The sequence below is a fragment of the Corythoichthys intestinalis genome, chromosome 13 (assembly GCF_030265065.1).
Source record: "Corythoichthys intestinalis isolate RoL2023-P3 chromosome 13, ASM3026506v1, whole genome shotgun sequence".
Taxonomy (NCBI): domain Eukaryota; kingdom Metazoa; phylum Chordata; class Actinopteri; order Syngnathiformes; family Syngnathidae; genus Corythoichthys; species Corythoichthys intestinalis.
This window is the reverse complement of record NC_080407.1, coordinates 1,894,923-1,920,479: the sequence shown is the minus strand read 5'-3', so window position 1 is coordinate 1,920,479 and position 25,557 is coordinate 1,894,923. Positions and strand designations below refer to the sequence as shown.

The window sequence follows — 25,557 nt, the reverse complement described above, 5'->3', positions numbered from 1 at the left end:
CCATCTTGTTGATTTATTGTTATAATAAAAATACAGTACTTATGTACAATATGTTGAGTGTATATATATCCATCTTGTGTCTTATCTTTCCATTCCAACAATAATTTACAGAAAACTATTGCATATTTTGTAGATGGTTTGAAATGCGATTAATTACGATTAATTAAATTTTAAGCTGTGATTAACTCGCTAAAAAATGTTAATCGTTTGACAGCCATAAAAATGACCCATGTGAATCGCATAACAAATTTAATTCCAATTTTCTGTAACATTGAGAGCAAAACTCTAAAGCAAAAGGTCATTTCGCTTCATTTCCTGGCAAGATGTCATGGCTGTCATCGACAAATGGTGTGTGAGCGCTTTCATTGTGGTCCAAGTGTTTTGCAGCATTTTGTTGACTACAAGGAAGTAGTGACCAACTTTAGTCTTTAATTTGACTAGAGTGTGTTGGGGTGCGACGTAAGCATGATGGACTGCACGGTTTTCGGCGCGTACATCCTCTGCTAATAGTCACTGTGACTTCAACGTCCACATTCTTGGCAAGGCAAGAAAAGGACCTATTCACAGCACGGGAACAGATGAGAGTTTGACCGCCACGCCACCCAAAGTCCATTTTAACAGTCTCCCCTCCAGACATGTCCCTCCCGGGTTCTCTCAAAGCAGCAGCACATATGTCATGCATTTACAGCACACAGTGCTGAGAGGCCATCTGCCAAACACTTTGGATTGTTTAAGAATTCCTATTTCTATCTGCTCTCAGATTACAAGCGTTTTTGGAAAAGATTTCCGGGGGGCATTGCGCCGCCTTTTGTCTTTTCAAGTCGATTCCATGGAGTGGACGCGCTCTTTAGTTCCCACTCTTTCAAAGACAACATCTCAATGTGGAGGTCCATGTCTGTGTCCTTCCTCACTGTCATGGAAGGAATGAACACATTAAATATAGACGCCGGGAGATAAAGTAAGCCATCCAGATGTCAGGCGATTGGATAGGGTGCGTGCCCCAGAATACCGTATTGGAAGGACAAGTACCGTATTGTTCGGACTATAAGTTGCAGTTTTTTTAATAGTTTGGCTGGGGGTGCGACTTGTGAGTGAAATTATTAACACAATATGATATCATTTCACATGTTATTTTGGTGTGTGTTTTGGAGTGACACTGATGGTTTGGTAAACTTGTTAGCATGTTCTTTATGCTTTATTCTGAATAACTCTTAATAACTATGTTACGTTAACATACCGGCCACGTTCGCATTTTGTTGTTCATGCATCATGTAACTTTATCATATTGTACACTTATTCAGCATGTTGTTCTATATTGTATCTTTATTTGAAATTGCCTTTCAAGATGAAATATCTGTTCTATGTGCTGGATTTTATCAAGTAAATTTCCCCCCAAAATGCAATTTATACTCCGGAAAACACAAGACTGAAAAAGCAGTTTCTGCTCTTGCGCTCCTCTTTAAAAGAAACTGCTGTATTTTAAGCTAAAACAACTGTTGTGTTTGATAGAACAATATGTCTACATGCTGCCATAGCAGATTCATGGTGCATTAAGCCCCACAACTATTTTTAATTTGTCCGTTTTACCCTGAAAACCCCCGTTTACAGACGTCGCACAACCGCTTTTGTTTCAACCCAGCCATAAAACAAAGGTAATTGATTATATTTATTATTTAAAATGTCTGTCGTTTTTAGCTTAGAATCATTCATTGATCTATTTCGTAAAAAAAAAAAAAAAAAAAAAACGACTTTAAAAAATTACTCTCACATATTTTAAACTTTTTTAAACAAATAATGTCACAATGAAAAAAATGGCGTCTGTAAAAAAGTCAGATATCTACCTCATAACTATCGCTTAATTGTTTTTTTTTTTTTTTTTTTGCTATTGTCGCATTTTCTCCGATATGTTAGATGATAAATAATTGATCCAAACAAAAACAAAAAAAACTTGAAGAAAAACGTTTAAAAGGGTAAATATATGAAAAAGAAAATCTCGACCACTCCTTGATGTCTGCGATTTCTGCATTACCACCCTTGTTATATTACTATGTTTCACCCATAAAATCCCCCCAAAATCCAGCTGTGGTCATTCACAGCTGTGTCTTGACACTCAGTGATACATGCTACATGAAGTTTTTGGATCGAAACAAAGTAGGTACGCGATAATATCTCGTTAAAGTCATGGCGTCTGTAATTCTGTTCTCGCGTGCTCTTACCTCCTGATAGGGTTTTGCTGTTAAAAAGTTTGTTTTTTTTTTTTTTTAATTTCCTCCTCAAAATTTTTCTTCCCCCAGAAAATTGAGATTTTAAGCATTCCAATGATGTATCACACATGCATATCGGACAATTTTGAAAGTTGGCTAAATTGGGGGTCTCAGAGCGGAACTTCAATTCACCTGAGTGTTTTCCGCCATATGTTTTTTTCCAATTATTGGGCATTTTATGGCTGGTGCGACTTATACTCAGGTGTGACTTATAGTCTGAAAAATACGGTACCTATTTGGATTTCAAATGTGACTTTTTTTTTTTTTATATTAAGTAGAAAAAATCGAATGGAATTCAAAGGAATGACTTCCTACATCTGGTTCAGTTGTATTGGACTTTTTTATTTCATACTTTTGTGGGAATTAAAGTGCGTATGACACCAAAAAGCATGTTTTTCATATTTTATACGGTGTTTTATGCTCCTGAATGAAATGGATCGCTTGGATGTGTGTGGAAACGATCATTTTATATATTCAATTTTTGAATCCCGCGCCATGAAAATGAGTGACTTCCGGCTTCAGTCTCGGGTTTAGGACGAATGTGAATGTGACATCACCCGTGTCAGCACCTCACAATAAAGCATTGCTTTATAGCGTGTAGATGGACTGCGGATTCAGCTGATTAAGTCGTTTATTTTTGGCATCACGCCAGCCAAACGGCTGCAGAAAATTGTTGCCGCACCAGGGAGGTGTGAGCCTTTTTGGGTTTCAAAAGGTTCCCGTTTACTGCGGATATTGGCCAAAACAAGCCCTACTACTGTGGGACCATTGGACTTACAAGGAAGTGAGTAAACATCGTATTTTCTATTATGTCAAATACTGGGATCATGGCACACGTTTTAATACGGAGGTGGCTTGCTTTTTGTGGCCGATTGTCCACCGAAAATGCCACTCGGCCGACGACCGGCAGCTTGTCGCACACCCCACCTCCAGGAGAGCGCTATACTCGGCTTATTGCCCTCTTTGTGTGCCCGGTGTTCTGTCAAATTTTCAACCCCATCAGAAGTTGCAACTTTTGTGTTAAATCTGGCCGCGAATACAGCGATTACAAAGTAAACACTACAAACTTTCTTTAAATGAAGGACTATTTACTTACATTTGATCATGGACAGACATGTAGAAAAGTTCTCCTCAGGCACATCCTGCCATGTTAGCTGCACAACAACTGCACACCGCTCTTTGTTTACGTCTTCGCCGTGTATTCAAGCATTATTTTAGACCATCGTGTTGACCATGTGGCTGCTACGCGCTCCTCCGACGTCGGCCGGTTCGTCCGGCGGTACTCTCCAGCTGCTTCCCCGGCGAGCTCTCCCGTCCATAGCAGGGGAACGAGCTGTAACTTGCTCGCCACCGGGCGGGTTGCCGATCGGCGACGACAAACGACAAGCCCGCTGCTGTATGACATAATCCCAGGTAGTTTTGAGTGATTTTTCACTTCGAAAGACGAGAATAGACTTTGAAACATCACTCGGTTCGGGTTAGCATGTCAACTAGCTGTCACACCTCTTGGTTTGTTTACATTCTCCGAAGCCGGGGCAGGGAAATGACAAAAGCCTGACTAACTACGGTGACATAAAATATCGTTCGGGAGGTGCGACATTAAAGCTGAAGTCGACAGTTTTGACCATTATGGAGTAATTTTGCCATGTCGTACTGAATAAATGCATTTTTATTGTTTCATATTCCATTTAGCACAAGACCGTTATTTGTCATTACCATTTATTTTGCAATTGGGGAAAAAATGCTTCGATAAAAAGAATATCCTGTAAAAATACTGGAGTAGAGAGACTGAAACAATGACATTTTGCGGCTCTCTTCGTCGCATTTTCCTCGTTCTAATTCCCCCTCAATGGGCTGAATTCTAAATCAGATGAAACCGTGACCCTGCCGACGTCATCCTCCTGTTGGGGACGCTAGAGCCCTATAATGGTAGGCGTGGCTAAACGGCGAATTAAAAGACTACTTTCTTGTCATCTGCGCGTTGCCAAATTGTTGTATAGTCGAATCGTCTCAACATATGATTCTAATTCACATAATAATGCTTTTTAAGACTTTTTTTTTAATCCTGTCGTACGCACTTTAACTGTCGATTCAACATTAAGGCAACCTAAAATCCAATGTAAATTCAAAGATTAGGAATCCCACAAAACTCAAAACTAATGAGTAGAACAGACAAACTAAACGCAAGGTTACAAATGGATCTGTGAAATGACTGTATACAAACCACAGTCAAGTAGGTGCATTCCTGGCCTACTCCTCATACATGGCGGGCACTCAGTGTTTTACATTCCACCAAACACAGGATCCATGAAGATTAGGGACAATGGAATGCGGGGAAAAAAAGCAATAAAAACCTGAGGAGGAAGCTTTAAGGATTTTGAGGCCTGTCCTGTCAGACGAAAAAATAAAAATAAATAAACCTCAAACATTCTTTTTCATCAGAGGGTATACGTGCATTCAAAATAAATACATAAAGTATTTTAATTAGTTTCACAAATTCATTATGTGTAAACTTGTGAAACTGACCAACCGATCAAACAACACTCTTGCTCGGTGCGCAATAATTTGAAATGTGATTGTTTCCAAAAACATTCCCATTGCTTATAATTTAAATACAAACAAATGGGATCGAGTCTCAATAAAATGAACTTCTTACTTTTCCCAGTTGCACTTTGCCCTGCAGCGCACAAACCAGAGTGTGTTTTCTGTCACAAAGTGTCAGGCTTACTTCCTGTGGATGAGGCACTTAGGAAGTTGATAGCGGAGGGAAAACTGTGTTTTTGAAGGTGGGGGGGCTGTGTAGATGAACTCCAATGGATGTGTGAGGTTAGAAGTCACGTTACAACATTAAATTGTGTCTCAGTCGTACTCTTTGTCAGTGTATAAAAACACAAATTTTTGTCAACTTACATCCTCAGGCCAAACATCAGTAGCTATTAAAAGCGTTAAAGAGTTGCTTTCTGGTAAGGAAACAACGCCCTCTTCTGGTTATGGAACAATACTCAATTTAAAATATTCAATTTAAAATTCTCCTTTTTTCAGTAAAAACTACCCTTCATGCAAGGACGTAGGTTTGCATAGGGACGGTAGGGACATAACACTACCAACTTTTCAGGATGCTCGAATTGTCCCCACCACTTTTTAATCAACCAATGACATCAGTTTTATAAGTAATTTAGATTGTCTCCCCATATGTTGTAAGGATAGAATTGAGCCTACCATTATTCAGTGAATTACATGACTTTCATTATGTTCAGACTAACATTGACCCCTTTTCACTTGCAGAATATACCAGTCCATTTTTTCCCCTCAAACGCACGTTTGATTGGCTGATGACTTGCCCCCCCCCGACACACACACATTTACAGCCCGACAGAAATACAACATGCCGCCTCCTCCGCCCCCTTCAAAGAGGGATATTAGAAGTTTTTTTCCCGCCAGCAGCAGCCACTGTAAGTAATGTAAAGAGACGTCAATATTGTGGAGTTGGGGAACACACCACTAATTTTGCAACTGAAACTCCGACCTGCACAAGACTTAGCATAATAAAAGTAAACAAAAGTAATGTAAAGAGACGTCAATATTGTGTAGTTGGGGAACACACCACTAACTTTGCTACTGAAACTCCGACCTCCATAAGACTGAGCATAATATTAATCTATGCGAATTTCTCGAACTCAAGGAGTAAGCTGCTTTGAGAGAAACATCTACCTGTATGTTTTCTACTGTTAACATTAATTAAACTTTAAGAAATGTAGTGAACCGAGGTTTACCCCTTCTCCCCAATTTTCATTTTTATTTGATTTATGTGGTATTAAAGCAGCCCAAAGGAGCTTTCATGCTTGTGGACAAAAACAGTAGTTTTACCTGAAGGAAGGTTCCATTTTTATTTATTTTTGTTATTCCCTTCCTAAGATTTTTTTTCATATTTATTTAGACAGACAATTTTGAATGGTATAAGACAAATGTTCATTTTTTTTGTATTCCTGGATAGTTAAGAGATGATTAACAAGTTTACAAGACATTTACTCTGGAAGTTTTCAAAATGTTTCTTTTTTAGTTTTTGAAAACAAAGGTTTGAATCGAACGGTGTATCGCCTGAACCAGTACATATGCACTGCAAAAACCCACCTCCTTAAAACTGAAAGAAAAAAAAAATCCATTGTTTTCAGTGTAAATCTACTAGAAATAATTGAAATGATCTGCCAGTGCTTCAAGTCAATTTTACTCACTTAGATTTCTTGATATAATAAAAATAGCTAGCTGAAAATAAGCTTAACAGACTTATTTTAAGCAAAACATTTGTAAATTTAATCTAAAAAAAACTTGTTTGTCACAAACGTTCTTAATTCAAGAATGGATATTGTTCAAAACATTATTTGAAAGCATTTTTTTCTTGGTTTAAGTGAAAAATGGATTTCAGATGTATGGTCTTAACAAGAACAAATAGTAATATTTACTTAAAGTGGAAGAATCTGACGCGTTAATATGTTAAGTAGCCTTTAACACTCAAAACAAGATGGAGAAAATTATTCAACGAGATTTTTAAAAATATATATCAGATTAAGAAGTTATAAAATTGCAGTGTGAAAGTTAGTATAAATCAAATTCAGATTTATTTTGCATTAATCATATAGCCTATCAATGAATTAGGTTCATATTGGGGTGAGAAATGTAGCCCTGACTCCCGTTCACCCAATCTGTTTGGTCTTATTCATGTCCCGTCCCCATCAAAAAGTGTACATGCAGGTTATGCTGTTATATCATCCCTACCAATGTTGAGACCAAACCTACGCCCTTGCCTTCATGTCAACGATTCTTTCTGAAATAATGTTAACAGAGATGTCACTCACTCACTTCAAAGTTGTCAATGTCGGTGCCTTTTTTGTTCACATGTTCCAGGCCCCTCTGAGCGGGCGGATGTTTAAATTTGCTCTAATCCGCATTTAAAGTCTGCAGGCCATTGCCCTTCTGTTCTTGCACGCACACACTTCCACGCTTCTATTAATAGACCTGCCAGGATTCTCATTGACTGCAACCATGTCTCAGAAAGTCTTGCAAAGTGGCATTGTGTTTAGTCTGCCTTCATTTTATTCGATGTTGGGAAATGTTGATACGCATTAATACAAGCAAAGGCAAATTTGTAATGGTTGATCTAAACTCTGCAGTCAAAATTTGAGAACCCATAGAGCAATTATACCGTCTGGAACTGTTGCCTCATTGGAAAATACATCTCACGTCTTATGCAGAAACGCAGCCCCACTTGAATGATTTACGTGTTTTGATTTCTGCACGTAAAACATCACAGTTGGCAAAAGGAAGCGTACTTGTTTTGAGGAAATTCTCCAATCAGGTGTGAGCAATTCAGCCTATTTCCTCCAACCACTCTGAATCCACAGTAGCAGTAAACCGCAAAAGGCCTGTGTGCTTTTCTTCGACGGCCGAGTGTTTTTCCAACAGGAGAAACATTTCCAACAAGGCCGAGACATTCCTGCCATGCTTTGCGTCAAACACGGACTCGGTGTGTCGTAAATCAACTTTTAGTACAGAGGTTCTTCAGGTCGCTGGCCTGCGCTCCAGCATTGACTTGTTCACAAGAACCTGGGGATTTTTTGTCTTCCCATAGCCCTCCATCAAACTCACGGCCAGAGATTGGTGTGGTCCACTGAAGCAACAACGGCAACAAAACACTAATTCATGTTTTTTAAATGCAGACATTTTATTCAAAATTTAAAGTTAACAATTGTGCACTACAGTCAAGCAAGTAAACCCGGTAATTAAATCGATTTTAAAAAAAACAACAACTTTTGAGCAATAAAAACTCGACAGCAATTTTGTTTATTTCATTTTTATTTTTCTCACTGTAGCAGCGTACTGACAATGCTTTAAAATGTTCAAATGAAGGTACCTGTCCTTGGTACCTCTGTAAACCAAGCGGGCACGATTGGGAAAGCCAGAAGGATACCAAGCAGGAGCCAATGGATTCAACTAAAAATTAAACCAAAAAACACACACACGAGGAAAACCAATTCATTCAATTAGTTTCACAATTTCAAAGCATAACCAATATGCAGAGGCGGGGCTCGCGGACAGGCAAGCCAGGCAGTTGCTTGGGTCCTGGTCAATAAAGGGGCCCCCAAGGGCTGCAAAAATGTACTCCACAGAAATGACAAGAATTAGCCATTTGAAATTACACAGCAGTAGCAAACCCCCCCCCCATTTACAGTAGCAACCTGCACTAGACGCCGTCAATGGACCCGTGTATTTTGTAAAAAGCCGACCTTAAGTGTGTCATTAAAATTCAAATGAAGTTTGCCAAATTTATTTTTCTTTTAATGTGGCCTTATACATTGTTTAATTATTGATTGTACATTTATCTTTGGGGAAAAAAACAAAAACATTTTTCAGTGTGCATTAAGGATGCAACAATACTGTTTTATATTGAACCGTTCGATATGCCCTCTTCGATTCAATACACAAAAACATTCGATCCAAATGAAAAGCTCCCAAAATGTATTTTCCGAATTTATTTTTGTCGTCTCTCTCGCTAAAATGTCTGGCGCAGATTTGCCATGGAAAAACAACCTCTGCCGCTAGCACCCTCCCTCCTCCACTCTTCCCCCAATCCGCATGACAGGTGGGAGCTGTGGTGCACGAGGATCATTGCTCGTGAGGAAAGACAGAAACTTAAAGAGGCGGCTTGCCGGCTTCAATATCGTACTGATATGTTATTTGGCAGCATTTTTGTGAGCTGATATGCTACCCCCACTCGTACATATCAAACAAAGACTGTCTTTACGGACAAAGTCTGCCAATATGTTGTTGTCGACTTGGCTTCTTCGAATAACCTCGCCTTGACAACAGACAGGTTAAGACCGTGGGTCACAGAGAGCTAACTCACGGTTACATGATGAACAATGAGTGGTAAATTAAGAGCGCTGTACTTCAAACTCGTCCTGTTTAGGAAAGTCGATTGTCAAATGCTGGTGTTGTGCAGTAATGAGCAGACATGACTTATGTGGCGTTTGTTAACTTTTTTTAATGCCCGACAACACTCACGCACACACACTTGATCAGTGTTTTTCAGTGTTTTTGCCGCGGCACACAAGTGTGAGATCGTCAGGTGTGCCGCGAGAAGTTATCCAATATCGCATTTTTTTTCTTTTTACGTCGTCGGGCGGAGTTTGTAAGTCACCTCCTTAAATGGTGTTCCTCCCGACATCCACCATGCGGTGGCGCTGCTTAATTTACATTGAATATGTTCTTCTTCTGTTGCTGCTTACTTTTATGTTGGAGTTCTGCGAACGCGTGTGTGCGAACCGCTGAGCTCCCGAGTGAAGAGTGGTCAAGGTGGATTTATTATTATTTTTGTGAATAAATGTGCATAAGTGGAAGCTTCTCCCCTTTTTGTTACTTTTATGCACGCATCCTACTTACCACGCATTACAAGTTGCAGGAGGAAAGGAGGAGTCTGTAGAAGCTTGCAGTCGTGTGCAAATGAGCAATGTATTGCTCGTGTCGCGTTCAAGAAGTGCTCAGATTTTTAGCCATCAGCTTCCTTGCTCTCCAGGAAAATGTGGACCCCACCACGTCTACTGTACACCATTTGATTAGAGTCGTCAAATGTCAATACACACGGAAGTCTCCTTTCAATTTTATCCATATTTGAGACCGTCAATGCTCCCCGTGTTTTATTCCAACACATTGTTGTTGACAGCAAAGTAGCTGATGGCTAAAAATCTGAGCATTTCTTGAACGTGACGCAAGCAGTTGCATTTATTCTCGTTTCAAACCAAGTCGATTGACTATTTTGTTCGCCCCCATGAAAACACAAAGAAGAAAAAAAAAAAGGCAACTTTTTTGAGAAACACTACAAAGGTAAAAGAGAAAGCCCTCATAGCCAGTTACCAAAAAGAGGCAATACTACCTTAATAAACCGCCATGACTGAATGGAAGTTAAGCAGGCCAAATCAATCCATACCAGTGACGAAAGATAATGCTCCAAATATTGTTAATTCAGTAAGTAATACAGATGGACTTGGACCACAAATGGGATATTTTTCTCACGTGGTAAACATACCTGCTAAGAGAGTAATAGCCATCAATGTGCCCCACCTCACTTTACAAACAGTAAAGTTCTCAGCACTTTTATACAAAATTTCTTCAGATCAGTAAGAAGTAAGCACATAAATATGATGCACTATAATGCATGTTTATATAATGATGGCATTATTTTTGCTTGTTAGCTAAATTAAATTTTCTATAAAATAAACTGCTGTATTTTAAGCCAAAAGAACTGTTGTTTGATAGAACAATATGTCTATATGCTGCCATAGCAGATTCATGGCCCATTAAGCCCCTGAACTATTTTGAATTAGTCCCTTTTACCCTGGAAACCCCCTTTTACAGTCGTCGCGCAACTGCTTTTGTTTCAACCCAGCCATAGAAAGAAGGTAAGTAATTATATTTATTCAAAATGTCTGTCATTTTTAGCTTAGAATCATTATTCGATGTCCAATATTTAGTTAAAAAAAAAAACGACTTAAAAAAATTATTCACTCGCATATTTTAAACTTTTAAACAAATTACGTCAGAATGAAAAAATTGGTGTCTGTAAAAAAGTCACGGATATCTGCCTCATAACTATCGCTTAATTGTATTCTTTTTGTTAATTTCGCATTTCCTCAGATATGTTAGATGATAAACAATCGATCCAAACAAAGAAAAACATTTAAAAAAACGTTTAAAAGGATAAATATATGAAAAAGAACATCTCGACCACTCCTCGATGTCTGCGATTTCTGCGTCGCGACCCTTGTTATATAACCATGTTTCACCCATAAAATTAAAAAAAAAAAATCCAGCTGTGGCAACTCACAGCTGTGTCTTTACACTCGGTGATACATGCTACGCGATAATAATTCGTTAAAGTCATGGCGTCTGTAATTCTGCTCTCGCGTGCCCTCACCTCCAGATGTAGTTATGCTGTTTAAAAAACTTTTTTTTTTAAATGCCCTCCTGTTCAAAAATTTTCTTCCCCCAGAAAATTGAGATTTTAAGCTTTCCAATGATGTATCACACATGCATATTGGACAATTTTGAAATTTGGCCAAATTGGGACTCTCAGAGCAGAACTTCCAAGTCACCCGATTGTTCTCCGCCTTGTATTTTTTGTTTCAGAGCATTAAATGTATTAAATCAAATCGAAAATCGTACTGAACTGTGACTTAACTGTATCGTTGCATCCCTAGTGCGCATGGGTGGGGTGGGGGGCCTGCGGATTTCTTGCTTTTGTAGCCCCAAGACACCCTAGCAATGCCACTGCCAATATGTAAGCTTTTTATGAAATTCTAAACCTTTTTGTAGGGCTTCCAAATAACTGATAATTATAAAATCAAGCATTCATTGGATACCTGCGTGCAGCTGCCTATGGAAAAACAAAGGTGTGTGTCCTCCCCATCAGAGGAAGAACTCGAGTTGCTCTCTGACATCTCACTGTCCGAAGTGTTTGCCTGCTTCTTGTCTATGTATTCCTTGTACATGGCAGCCACGGTAGCTACAGAGAATGGAGGATTATCCTCACCGATCCTAAGAAATATTACATGTTAAATTGATAAATGATGACTAGGCTTTATTGTCCTATTCCGTGACACGCTCACCTGCAAAAAGCTTCACCAGGGTTTATCCAAAGCGTGAAATCAAGTGGAAGTCGCAGGTCACAGAACTGCAATCCACTTTCATGACAGGCTTTAAGGAGTTCTGGATCGCGACTGTTGTACCGGTTCACTCGGATGCATCTACGAAAGACATATACCTCAATTGATATCAAGAATAATTGATTCTATATTGCAGCAGAGTACCTGTATGCTTCTCCCTTGGTGGGGTTTTCGGGGTACCAATGACCTTTAAATTTCTTCTGCAATGCAAAACTTAGCTTCTCGATAAAAATTTCTGTTTTGTGGTATTCTACATCTTTCGAAACGAGCGTCTTCATTAACGGGAACACAGCATCTGTTATTTCTTGCTCCATATTTCGAAATGTCTCCAATGTAATTGTACGAGAAAAAAAATATCCATTTTGTGTTTGGTCACTCTAACCCGAGGGTTAGTGTCGCATTGGGAGAGTACAGCATGCGGATGAATGAGTAAAACTTAGGTAGGAGAGTTAATTGTTAAAAGTTGGTCTTTATGATGCCAATTAGGCATCATAAAGACCAAATTCACAACACTGAAGGAAAGGTGATAGATTTAGTCAGGTGACAGGCAATATTACCGCACACGATTACATAATTCGTCTTGGCAGCTCAATGATGGTTTTTTTTTTTTATTTCCTCAATTTATTGTTAAATTTTGTGCATCCTTGGTGGAGGTACCATTCACCTTTTGACTCAAGATACGTTTTGTTTCCAAAGTTTATTGCATAAAGCAGTCAGAAATTATTATTTTTGATTAATATTTAAGGCAGGGGTCCCCAAACTTTTTCCTGTGAGGGCCACATAACTTTTTCCTTCTCTGATGAGGGGCCGGGTCAGTTTATAACAGAAAAAGTGTGACGATTGCCTAAATGTAAAAATGTATTGTTTTTCAGAAAGCCACAATCAAATAACCCTTTCTGAATTCTTAACGGAACAAAAGTAAATAAAATAAAAAATTATATAATATATATTCATTCATTCATTCATTTTCCATGCCGCTTTTTCCTCACGAGGGTCGCGGAGGTGCTGGAGCCTATCCCAGCTAACTATGGGCAGCAGGCAGGGTACACCCTGAACTGGTTGCCAGCCAATCACAGGGCACAAGGAGACATACAACCATTCACGCACACACTCATACCTACGGACAATTTAGAGTGTTCAATCAGCCTACCATGCATGTTTTTGGGATGTGGGAGGAAACCGGAGTCCCCGGAGGAAACCCAGGCAGGCACGGGGAGAACATGCAAACTCCACACAGGATGGCCGAAGCCCGGGATTGAACCCTTGATCTCAGAACTGTGAGGCAGACGTGCTAACCACTCAGCCACCCATATAATATATAGGGCTGTCAAAAGTATCGCATTTAACACACATGCCTCCTCAAACAGATTAAAATGACAGCACAGTGTCATGTCCGTTTGTTACTTGTGTTTTTTTGGTGTTTTGTCACCCTCTGCTGGCACTTGGGTGCGACTGATTTTATGGGTTTCAGCACCATGAGCATTGTGTAATTATTGACATCAATACCGGCGAGCTACTAGTTTATTTTTTGTTTGAAAATTCTACAAATTTTTTCAAAACGAAAACATTAAAAGGGTTTTAATACAAAATTTCTATATAACTTGTACTAACATTTATCTTTTAAGAACTACAAGTCTTTCTAACCATGGATCACTTTAACAGAATGTTAATGCCATCTTGTTGATTTATTGTTATAATAAACAAATACAGTACTTATGTACAGTATGTTGAATGTATATATCCGTCTTGTATCTTTCCATTCCAACAATTATTTACAGAAAAATATGGCATATTATATAGATGGTTTGAATTGCAATTAATTACGATTAATTAATTTTTAAGCTGTGATTAACTCGACTAAAAATTTTAATCGTTTGACAGGCCAAAATATTAATATAATATAATATAATAAATAATAATTCTATTAATTAAATAGATAATAACCATATAACCCTCTCTAGGTTCTTCACAGAAAAAAGCCAGGAAATAAATAACACTATTGAAAAAAAAAAAAAAAAATTCTTCAGGGGGCCGGACCAAATGTGGAGGTGGGCCATATGCGGCCCGCTGGCCGTAGTTTGGGGACCCCTGATTTAAGGTATTGAGTTGATTAGTTGAGACATTGCCTGTTTTTGAGGACAGAAAAATAACACTTCTGAAACTGTCATTTAATTTTCAGCTGCTTTATTCATCATTTCAAGCTTCAAAGAAAATTCAATACGATTCATTAGAAATACAAAGTGTGCACGTCCTTCTCTGCCTGAGAACCTTAATTACACCCTTAGAAGCATGAATTATCATCAAACGTACACTCAAAATGTAGTCTTCTATATCAAAAATAAGCAAGTGTGTTTGTGAAAAAGGGACTTCAACCATCTGTGAGTAAATTTTGCACATTAATGAACACGAGTGTTATTGTTTGGTCAGTATTTAAATGTGAAAATATTTTGTGCATGTAAATTGATTAAACTATTACACTCGTATGCATAGAAGTCAAACACACACTATATATGTTTTTATTTCTTTTTTTATAGTTCTGTCCTTCCCTCATCTATGGATGAGACTGCGGCGGCGCCAGTGGAGGTTGTGCCAGAGGCCCCCTCCGAATCTTTAGGCCGGAAAGACAACGAGGCCGAGTTGATGCAATAACGTTTCCCGGTGGGTTTTGGACCATCGTCGAACAGGTGTCCAAGATGGGCTCCGCACTGCGTTAGAATGGTGAATAGAGCAACTACAATGAGATATGACACCAAAAAGCACGTTTATTTCATATTTCACGCTGTTTTACGCTCCTGAATGAAATGGATCGCTTGGATGTGTGTGGAAGCGATCGTATTATATATTCAATTTTTGAATCCCGCGCCATGAAAATGAGTGACTCTTAGGTTCAGGACGAATGCGAATGTGACGTCAACCAGGTCAGCATCTCACAATACAGCATTGCTTTATAGCGTGCAGAGGGACTGTGGATTATTCTGATTTTGTGGATTAATTCGTTTATTTTTCGCATCACGCCAGCCAAAGGGCTGGAGAAAATTGTTGCCGCACCAGGGAGATGTGTGTGAGCCTTTTTGGGTTTCAAAAGGTTCCAGTTCACCGCGGATATTGGCCAAAACAAGCTCTACTACTGTGGGACCATTGGACTTAAGTGAGGAGTAAACATCGTATTTTGTATTATGTCAAATACTGGGATCATGGCGCACGTTTTAATACAGAGGTGGCTTGCATTTTGTGGCTGATTGTCCACCGAAAATGTCACTCGGCCGACGACCGGCAGCTTGTCGCACACCCCCCCTCCCGCCGGGAGAGCGCTATACTCTGCTTATTGCCCTCTTCGTGTGCCCGGTGTTCTGTCAAATTTTCAACCCCAACAGAAATTGCAACTTTGAGTTAAAAATGGCTGCGAATACAGCGATAACATCGGAAACACTACAAACTTTCTTTAAATAAAGGACTATTTACCGTATTGGCCCGAATATAAGATGGTGTTTTGTGCATTGAAATAACACAGAAAAAGAGGGGGTCGTCTTATATTCGCGGTCTAGACATTATACCCATTCACGACGCTAGATGGCGCCAGATATCATTGAAGCGATGTTCTGTCATGACAGATCTCAGCTTCTCTCCCCGTTCACGACGCTAGATGGCGCCAGGTATATCATTGAAGCAATGTTCTGTCCTGACAGATCTCAGCTACTCTTTTTAGTTTAAACAGTTTGCATTATTTTATTGCAATGTTTGCCATTATTCAAATTTGTTTCAAGACTACAATTACAGTTAGACTTCACTTTGATGGTTAATGCAGTTATTGCAATTTTGTTGTTTTATCACAATAGACTGGTTTATTTACATTTCAAAAACCAGAAGCCATTCATTTACGAATGTGAATGCACTTTAGTTTATGTATTTAAATGTTCAGATATTAAGATTTGAATGAGGCAAAATAACATGCCTTTTCTCTCAAATATATTGTTATATGTTATTATATTGTTTTTTTGTTTCGGATGTACTGTAATTATTTTCTGTATAAAAATTAATTTGGTGTTCAAAAAGTCTGTTTTCAAACTTGAGTCTTGAAAAAGAGGGGGTCGTCTTATTATCAGGGCCATCTTATATTCGGGCCAATACGTATTTACCTATGGACGAACATGTAGAAAAGTTCTACTCAGACACATCCTGCCATGTTAGCTGCACAACAACTGCACAACGGTCTCTGTTTACGTCTTCGCCGTGTAGTAAAGCATTACTTTACGCCATATTTGTGTTGACCATGTGGCAGCTACGCGCACCACCGACGTCGGCCAGTTTGTCCGGCGGTACTCTTCGGCTGCTTCGCCGGCGAGCTCTCTTGTCCGTAGCAGGGGAATGAACTGTAACTTGCTCGCCGCCAGGCGGGTTGCCGATCGGCGAAGACAATCGACAACCCCGCCGCCGTGTGATATGATCCAAGTTAGTTTTGTGTGATTTTTCCCTTCGAAAAGCGAAAAATAAGACTTTGAGACGTCACTCGGTTCGGGTTAGCATGTCGGCTGCCTGTCACGCCTCTTGGTTTTTTTACATTCTCCGAACCCGGGGCCGGGAAATGACAAAAGCCTGACTAACTACGGTTGCATAAAATATCGTTCTGGAGGTGCGACGGTAAAGGTGAAGTCGACAGTTTTGACCAATATGGAGTAATTTTGCAATGTAGTACTTAATAAATGCATTTTTATTATTTCATATTCCATTTAGCACAAGACTGTTATTTGTCATTCCCTTTTATTTAGCAATTGGGGAAAAATATTGGAGTACAGAGACTGAAACAATGACATTTTACGGCTCTCTTCATCGCATTTTCCTCGTTCTGAATCATTCCCCCTCAATGGGTTGAATCCTAAATCAGATGAAACCATGACCCTGCCAACGTCATCCTCCTGTTGGGGATGATGGAGCCCTATAATGGTAAACGTGGCTAAACGGCGGATTAAAAAACTAATTTCTCATCATCTGCGCTTTGCCAAATTGTTGTGTACAGTCGAATCGTCTCAAAATATGATTCTAATTCACATAATAATGCTATTTAAGACTTTTTTTTATCCTGTCGTACGCACTTTAAAGTTCGGCATGAAACAACCTTCATCAAATTACATTTAGCAGAATCTCTCCGGTGAAATTGAGTGTCGGTGTGGTACCTGCCCACAGGTGGTCTCCACTCTGTGCATCCCATAGGAGAAATCATCTGACACGTCAATGGAATCCTGTTTCACGAGGTCAAAGAAGGAAGGCCAACCTACAGGATTGATATTGATGGGAATGTCATGTTGCAGAGATCGAAAAAAAAAAGTGTTTTAAAAAAAAATCTTGCTTTACGCTTTAACCTATTTGTGTTTCTATTCTGTAGTATCCAGACTACAAGTATTTTTATGATGCCTAGGTATGCAACAAAATCATTCCTTGGACTTTTTGTCAATAAATCAGAGCAGAAATGTACAGCAAGTAAAATACTGTCCGATATTACATTTTAGTACAGGCACTCCCGTACAGTGGTACCTCTACATACGAATTTAATTTGTTCCAGGACCTGGGTTGTAAGTCGAAATGTTGATTTCTCTCACAGAAAAAATCCGCCACGCTTCCGTCTTTCGGGAAAACAACGAAATTGCGACACTGTCGTAAATCTTCGTATTTTGAGTCGTCAATGCGTCGAGACAAATGACGAGTCAAATTTTACGGATCATATGTCTTGGTACCACCGTACTTTGTTACAGTGGGGCAAATAAGTATTTAGTCAACCACTAATTTTGCAAGTTCTCCCACTTGAAAATATTAGAGAGGCCTGTAATTGTCAACATGGGTAAACCTCAACCATGAGAGACAGAATGTGGAGAAAAAAAAACAGAAAATCACATTTTTTGATTTTTAAAGAATTTATTTGCAAATCATGGTGGAAAATAAGTATTTGGTCAATACCAAAAGTTCATTTCAATACTTTGTTATGTACCCTTTGTTGGCAATAACAGAGGCCAAATGTTTTCTGTAACTCTTCGCAAGCTTTTCACACACTGTTGCTGGTATTTTGGCCCAGTCCTCCTTGCAGATCTCCTCAAGAGCAGTGATGTTTTGGGGCTGTCGTTGGGCAACACGGACTTTCAATTTCCTCCACAGATTTTCTATGGGGTTGAGAACTAAAGACTGGCTAGGCCACTCCAGGACCTTGAAATGCTTCTTACCAAGCCACTCCTTTGTTGCCTGGCTGTGTGTTTGGGATCATTGTCATGCCGAAAGACCCAGCCACGTCTCATCTTCAATGCCCTTGCTGATGGAAGGAGATTTTCACTCAAAATCTCTCGATGCATGGCCCCATCCATTCTTTCCTTTACACAGATCAGTCGTCCTGGTCCCTATGCAGAAAAACAGCCCCAAAGCATGATGTTTCCACCCCCATGCTTCACAGTGGGTATGGTGCAATTCAGTATGCTTTCTCCTCCAAACACGAGAACCTGTGGTTCTACCAAAAATTTCTATTTTAGTTTCATCTGACAATAACACATTCTCCCAGTCCTCTTCTGGATCATCCAAATGCTCTCTAGCGGACGCAGACCGGTCTGGACGTGTACTGGCCTCAGCAGGGGGACACGTCTGGCAGTGCAGGATTTGAGTCCTTGGCGGCGCATTGTATTACTGATAGTAGCCTTTGTTACTGTGGTCCCAGCTCTCTGTAGGTCATTCACTAGGTCCCCCCGTGTGGTTCTGGGATTTTTGCTCACTGTTCTTGTTATCATTTTGACGCCACGGGGTGAGATCTTGCATGGAGCCCCAGATCGAGGGAGATTATCAGTGGTCTTGTATGTCTCCCATTTTCTAATAATTGCTCCCACAGTTGATTTCTTTACACCAAGCGAAGAGTGAAGACTTACAGAAAACGTTTGGCCTCCGTTATTGCCAACAAAGGGTACATAAAGTATTGAGATGAACTTTTGGTATTGACCAAATTCTTATTTTCCGCCATGATTTGCAGATAAATTCTTTAAAAATCAAACAATGTGATTTTCTTTTTTTTTTTCATTCTTTCTCTCATGGTTGAGGTTTACCCATGTTCACAATTACAGGCCTCTCTAATCTTTTCAAGTAGGAGAACTTGCACAATTGGTGGTTGACTAAATACTTATTTTCCCCACTATATATATAATCACAATCTACTCCAAAATATGATGTCACTTGTTATTCTAATTTGCCTTAAGGCCAAATGAACCTTCTAAATGTACTAAAGATTACCGCAACGCAAGGCCAAAACCTCTGTATTAATTGATGATAACAAGGTTGTCCATGCATCCACCACTTGACTCTTACCTGAGCCTGAGTCAAATTTGGATTTTGAGCTAAAACAAACAAAAACAGCTTCAGTTAGGAAAGGCTTTACTGACTCCTTAAGCTATTTCAGAAAATGTTATAATTGAAAATTATTTCACAATTACAATAACTATGTATTTGCATGCCCATACATGCCTAACATGCCTTACCTGAATAACGGCGCACCACAGACGACACACGTATAGGTTCCCTCTTCCTTGTGGTACGTGAACTCTCCTGTGAAGGCACTGCGCACAAAGGTGGATATGAGGTAGAAGCGGCTCACAAATACTCAGTTATAAAATGTCGTAATAGGAGGACTGTGTCCAATGTTTACGCTTTAAAACATGTTTTGGCAAGCAGCAGTTTTCTTAATTGAGTTACTCATACAAAAAAAAAAAAAAAAATCATGTGATTGAAGTCCCGCATCACACCTCTCGGTTCCTCGTTCTTGGGTTACATGATACTGCATGGGCGTTAGACGTTTCTTTATCTCCTCTTGAGAGAAAGTCACCGGCCATGTCTTCTTGGTTCGAGCAGCTCCTTGGGAAAAGATTGATGATATTAACTTGGTTGCGAGTAGTAATTAAACCATCAAGATAATTTCGAAGTTACTAGTTGTTTATCTCTTTGTATGATCCAAAGTTTCATTTCCATCATCATCCATTTAAAAAAAAAAAACCTTTAAAACTAAGTGTGCAAATTAGTCCAAATCAAACCCACTCAGTGCGTGCAAGCTGCAAGGAAGCCAAGCAGTGAACCATTTGGTTTGTCTTGTTAGCGCTCAGAATCTAAATGCGTGATGATCAACAACAAAAAAAACAGCCAAGACACTAAAGCATAAGCATTCATCAGTGTAGATTTTTTTTACATATACTAGTATAAGGGGGCTTTTTCCTCATCAAAACTCTAAATTACAAACTCAATTCTTCTTGAGATGTTACAGCACCTCTGCTGGCTGCAGCCAGGCAGTGCTGTCCATTTGCCCTAATTTCTTCAAATATGCAACAAATAAAAACCACACAATCAACAAATCTTGATTGATTGTTCCCTATGTTCAAACTTAATGGATACAGTGTAACCAGTGGCGGACTTGGCAATTTTGGGGCCTCAGGCGAACATATCCAGGGGCCCTCTTCATGGGTCAGGGGTTAAAAAGGTGAGAAGGGTGTGGAGGAAATATGTTCCGGTACACTAAGGCTGTCCTAAACGACAAATTTTATCCTGATTAGTCAGCCGACTAGTTTTACGATTAATCGACTTATCTAATAATTTTCTTTTTTTTTTTACTAATTTAGCAATGAAATTTTTGTTGACGCTTATTAATTCACAAAACTATTTTGGAACACTTAAATTCTTTAAGTACAAATAATCATGTAAATAACAATAATTAACCACAAATAAACAATGAGGTTAAATGCTGATAGCATTTACTAGTACAAAAGAAAGGAAGGTAAACAGATTCAGAACACTGACTTTGCCTTTCCAATATTATTCAAAACAATTTTTTTTAAAATTTAAAATTCTGGCAATATTATTATAGTATACTACTATATATAATAGTAGTATAATGATTATACTAATTATTCATTGCCAATCATATTTGTCATGAAGTGTCATTTGAAAGCTATTCTTATTCTGTATTATGTAGTATTTACTCAACATATTATAATATTAATTCTGAAGTATGTGGGATTAACTCCAGAAATCATTATATGACGAGCATGACGTGCTTTTGCTGTTAACCAGCTATTGAGTGTTATTGTATGACTATTTGGAACTGTACTGCATTGTTTCACCACAGGGTGTGCTGCCCTGTATTTTATGTTCGGTGTGAAGAAGAAGAACGTTAAAAGAGGCATTAGAGCCCTGTTCTCAGCTTCTCCCTCACTGCACTTTGGCTCTCATGGAGAGCACGTTCGCTCAAGTGTTCGAAATAAACGATAGCCAACGTGCAAAGTAGCAAGTGAGCTGTAAAAATAGCAAGCGTAGTGGTGTGAAAACTGCGGGAGAGCTAAGTGAAGCTAACGAACAGCTAAGGGATGCTAAACACGCTAAATGAAGCTAAGCGACTGATACTCTGTCCGTCGTCGTGGAACAGTTCATTGTAGTGCGTGTGTGTGGGGGGGTATAATATAAATGCAGCATTTAAATGGCTTTTTTTTTGTTTTGTTATTTGTTTGTTTGGTAAGCTGACATAATTATACATGACGAATAGTTGGTGGTGCTGCTGGCTCCGGTGGCCCAAGCCGTTGCTCGTTGTGGCAAGGGCAGCTGGTTGGGGGCCCCCTGCTGGTTGGGGGCCTACAGCGATCGTCTACTTCGCCTGAATAGTAGATCCGCCTATGAGTGTAACACTTGAAACTGATTGAAGGAACACAAGCAAGTAATCATCGCTGCATGGAAATTTTGAGAACCTCTCTGGGCAAAGAACGGAGATCCTCCACAATTGATCTGCTTGGAAACTTTCAAACATCAGCACGATTGGCTTTCCCAGGGAGGTTTTAATCAAAATGAAGAAAGCCAGTGAAAGCAACGTGTAGTTGTAAACACACACAAAGACTGGGAGTGTTAGGACATGCTGACACATCAGCCAAGTGTTAAGAATTTTAAGAAAGAGAGAGGCAGAGCACAGCAGGCACACAGCACCCAGTCAGTGGACCTGAGGGAAGACTGCAGGACCTCAGAGTCACTGGCTGACTCTTGCTTATTAGATGGAGCAGATTGAAACCCGACATGGCTGCTGATGAGAGACACTCCAACCACCACTAGAATCAAAACACCTTCCTCAGCAGAGCTTTACAACAAGGCCTGGGTTGGGTGAAGAGGAGCAGACACAAAGAGAGTTAACACATAACTGAGCGGGTTATTGGGTTTCCTAGTTCATGCCAGACGTAAAAAGCAATGGTTACAACTTTGAACACGCATCTAGAATATAAACAGATTAATATTGAAGTCTTCCTTGAGGTTCAAAAGAAGGAAAATTGGTAGAAAGATGACAATTGAAATGTGTTAACACACAAACAAACCCTGCGAAGGCTCTTTTTCTAACGAATAAACACCCTTTTGTTAGCCTGTGGGACAAAAAGGCGACCAACAATGGCATCACTGATTTCTGCTCCTTTTTCGTTATCAATAGTGTTTTTAATGTCACCACATTAGATTCAATGTCTGCTTATGCTTGTATGACAATTTATGGTTTTATGGAAGCATTTCAACCTTGCCTGAACAGTAAATAAGTTTCGTGATGGCGAGAGTTTGGACTTTGAACGATGCAGAGAATGTAGGGATGGATGCAGAGGCGTCGCGTCCCATTTGGCAAACCAGGCAATTGCCTAGGGCCTCCGTCCATCAGGGGCCCCCAGAGGGCCAACAGATTTAGCACGCGCAGCTTTAATGCACTGTCACAGCGACAAGGGTAGGGAGTCTTTCAAAACGGTGGAATCATTTGGCAAATTATCTAATGACTCTGTTATCAATCCCAATCAGTACTAACCATGTCACTTAGATTATACATGTTTAAGAAAGTCCAATCAGCTATTAATGCCACATGATTATTTAAAGAATGACTCACCAAGTGAGTCTAGTTACGTCGATTTCACAGGCCACCTCATTATTCATGTGACTACTTAAAGAAACAGTGATTTTTTCCAAAAAAGTCTATTAATGGGTCTATCGTATTCCTTGTCGAATACTCCATCAGAAAAATATAACATATATGCATCTAAAATAATCCTAAACGATTTTATTAGCAATTTTAATACTCCTTTTAGCAAAGTTCCTTGGGTATGCGTATATTCCCATAGCAACCAGTCCTGCTATTGTCCTACGTCACAAGCGCTGCGTATTCTGGGAGCGAGAATAGGCGTAAGGTGCACATTTCAAGCAGAGGACGGCCACCTGTTAAAATGTGTGCGTCCATGAACATATGAGTCAGTGTAAAGTGCTTTGTTTTCGCAACTTTTATGGCCAAGATGACCGCAAGCATTGTGTTCATTATACTGCGCGAGTATGTATGTGTGTCACGTGACTCAGAAGGGCCCCATGTTGCTTGTTGCCTGGGAACCCCGGGGACCCTTGCTACGCCTCTGGATGGATGGAAAATCGACCAACATCATGGAATGGATTGTGGTCATACTTCTGTTCCAAATAGATTGTAAGAAAAATGACTCTACCTAGCAGAATGGCGGACACTGCAGGGGGGCAGACTGAGCTGCTGCCTTGCCCAGCGACACGTTGCAGGGCCAGGAAGAACCCACGTCTGAGCAGGGCAGCCATGGGATAATCATACTACAGAGACAGAGAGCAGGCTGGATTATTTGTTGAGATATTTGAACTGCTATTTGTTTTAAGCAAGCCTGTGATGGAATCTTGTAAACTTGGATGACATTGTTATTGATTTGACTCATCAACCATCTAATTTCAGCAACAGTGGGGACAAGTTGAATATTAATAGCTCAGTGCATGGTGCAGTGATGGCTGAGGTGTAGTGTTACAAGTAAACCCTCTAAGTCAGGGGTGTCCAAACTTTTTGCAAAGGGGGCCAGATTTGGTGTAGGTAAAAATGTGGGGGGCCGACCTTGGCTGACGTCCTTTACGTAGAACAATATATTTAAGCAAATTTTAGCAGGTCATTCTGTGTTTCACATTTGCTTCATTATTTTTTTAAATTAGTAATTTCAACAATCTAGCAACTAGCCTATGTGGCGTTCTCTTTCGACTCTCGGGCTTTTGCGGAATACTGCTGCTGTGACATTAAACTAGCTTCAAGTTGCTTCAAATTCTCGCTGCGTATCTTCCCTGTAATCTTGCCGTACATGTCAGCGTGTCTTGTTTGGTAATATCGTCTCACATTCAACTCTTTAAAAACAGCGACTGTCTCTTTGCAAATGAGGCAGACACAGTTGTTGCGTATTTTAGTGAAGAAATAGTCCAATTTCCACCTATCCTTGAAGCGTCGGCCGTCACAGTCAACTTTCTTATTCTTGTTGATTATCGCCATTTTAGAAAATTGGGGGTAAAGGCTCACACGGGGTAATGTAGCTTAGAGTGCTGCTGCCTTTTAGTGGGTAAATGAGCAGCATTAAGTGTGTAAGCTACTTCATATGCTGGTAGCAGTACTGCTGACCAATTTATTAAGTCTGTGTGCGGGTCAGACATTATTGATTTTATGACAGAGGCTGGGGGCCGAATGAAATTTGACTGCGGGCCGCATTTGGCCCCCGGGCCGGACTTTGGACATGTCTGCTCTAAATCATTGATAGATAAAAATATATACAGTGTATACATGAAAATATATAACACGAGTTTCCGATATTTTTATTAATAATTAGCTCAGGTTGGAGGTTGTGAACTGTTTCCACCATATTTGGATTAATATATAAAGCTTTAATTAGCTATATGTTATTATCATATAAGGTATGAATAGCTTTCAGTGTGTTTATTGAAAACGAACAGTATGTAAGGGTTAATTATTGTATTGTACTCTTGCATTATCAGTCGAGGGATAGAATTACACAAACAGCTGGAGTCATCGAGAAGGTGCCATACTGAACGCCGGGACTTTATTAGTGTTTGTTTACTAGTTCTCGCCCTTGCTCCCCTAATCCGCCGCTTCAATAAAAACATAATATCTATCAAATTAAGCAAGCATCGAATGCCATCAATGTTTTATTGTGGATATTGAAAAAAAATCGCTCAACTCCGTTTATGACATTGTCATTGACGTACCTTCAGCTGCTCTTGTGGCCTGAAATGCAAGTCATCATTTCGAAGTGCAGTATTTTAAAACAATTTTTACACGCACATTCGCGATTGGTTACAGTTACTTGGAAATTAAAATACGGTGGCATACCAGTTGGCAGTAGGAGCAGGATCGCGACGTAAAAACAGTAGTGGCGAAGATCACCAAGTGAAGGACTACCGGTGACTGGCTGAAACATAGGCTAAGCAGGCGATGGGACAAACACAACCAGACAAGCTTGGTTACACGGTCAAGATACTTCCAGTAATGTAACCGCTCCACGATTGCAGAACGAGTCCATTTATGGTCACGACCTGTTTATTTTCTTTTTAACTTTATTTATAATCAAACTGTGTACAAGACCGAAGAGTGTGTACATAAAAAAGGTAAACATGAATTTAAACTTTCATTAAAACGAATGAACTATACATTAAAAAAATACAAACCAAAAAATATGAAGAGAGCCAGCCTTTATCGGTAATTGTCAATAAAGGTCTTTGGAAGA

The 25,557-nt window shown here is 39.6% G+C and overlaps 3 protein-coding genes across 10 annotated transcripts in view; 1 reads left to right on the top strand and 2 right to left on the bottom strand.

The window, feature by feature from the left end:
- The window catches only part of tmbim4 (transmembrane BAX inhibitor motif containing 4), a 138,573-nt gene that overhangs the window by 109,605 nt on the left and 3,411 nt on the right, over positions 1–25,557 (top strand). For 2 of the 5 annotated variants that reach the window (XM_057853858.1, XM_057853860.1), the window contains exon 2: positions 14,515–14,638. The exons of 1 other annotated variant lie outside the window; for it this stretch is intronic. The gene's annotated coding sequence lies outside the window, so the exon portion shown is untranslated. Of the gene's footprint in view, positions 1–14,514; positions 14,699–25,557 lie in introns of all 5 variants that reach the window. 2 more of the 5 variants (XM_057853859.1, XM_057853861.1) reach the window with 1 other exon arrangement.
- On the bottom strand, positions 8,103–12,576 carry LOC130927812 (protein BTG3-like). Its single transcript, XM_057853864.1, has 4 exons — positions 12,125–12,576; positions 11,924–12,061; positions 11,678–11,852; positions 8,103–8,252 (listed from the first exon to the last, which is right to left on the bottom strand). The coding sequence occupies exons 1-4, from the start codon at positions 12,292–12,294 to the stop codon at positions 8,103–8,105; spliced, it is 633 nt and encodes a 210-aa protein (XP_057709847.1). The 5' UTR covers positions 12,295–12,576.
- On the bottom strand, positions 14,145–25,535 carry msrb3 (methionine sulfoxide reductase B3). Of its 4 annotated transcripts, none has more exons than XM_057853865.1 (7): positions 25,164–25,535; positions 23,485–23,599; positions 19,744–19,852; positions 19,480–19,557; positions 19,310–19,338; positions 17,152–17,249; positions 14,145–14,685 (listed from the first exon to the last, which is right to left on the bottom strand). In XM_057853865.1, the coding sequence occupies exons 2-7, from the start codon at positions 23,585–23,587 to the stop codon at positions 14,509–14,511; spliced, it is 594 nt and encodes a 197-aa protein (XP_057709848.1). In that variant the 5' UTR covers positions 23,588–23,599; positions 25,164–25,535; the 3' UTR covers positions 14,145–14,508. The 4 variants fall into 4 exon arrangements, with proteins under 4 accessions (XP_057709848.1, XP_057709850.1, XP_057709851.1 ...); XM_057853867.1 differs by lacking the exon at positions 23,485–23,599 and adding an exon at positions 21,972–22,120; XM_057853868.1 differs by lacking the exon at positions 25,164–25,535 and adding an exon at positions 21,972–22,120.

Excerpts from the sequence above, each read along its gene's own strand:
- LOC130927812 (XM_057853864.1), bottom strand. The coding sequence starts at position 12,294 with ATGGAGCAAGAAATAACAGATGCTGTGTTCCCGTTAATGAAGACGCTC. Across the intron at positions 11,853-11,923 it reads CCTGGTGAAGCTTTTTGCAG|GATCGGTGAGGATAATCCTC; the intron begins GTGAGCGTGTCA and ends AATATTTCTTAG. Across the intron at positions 8,253-11,677 it reads CCATAGGCAGCTGCACGCAG|TTGAATCCATTGGCTCCTGC; the intron begins GTATCCAATGAA and ends TTTAATTTTTAG.
- msrb3 (XM_057853865.1), bottom strand. The coding sequence starts at position 23,587 with ATGGCTGCCCTGCTCAGACGTGGGTTCTTCCTGGCCCTGCAACGTGTC. Across the intron at positions 19,339-19,479 it reads TGTGGTGCGCCGTTATTCAG|CTCAAAATCCAAATTTGACT; the intron begins GTAAGGCATGTT and ends TGTTTGTTTTAG. Across the intron at positions 14,686-17,151 it reads TGGAGACCACCTGTGGGCAG|TGCGGAGCCCATCTTGGACA; the intron begins GTACCACACCGA and ends ATTCTAACGCAG.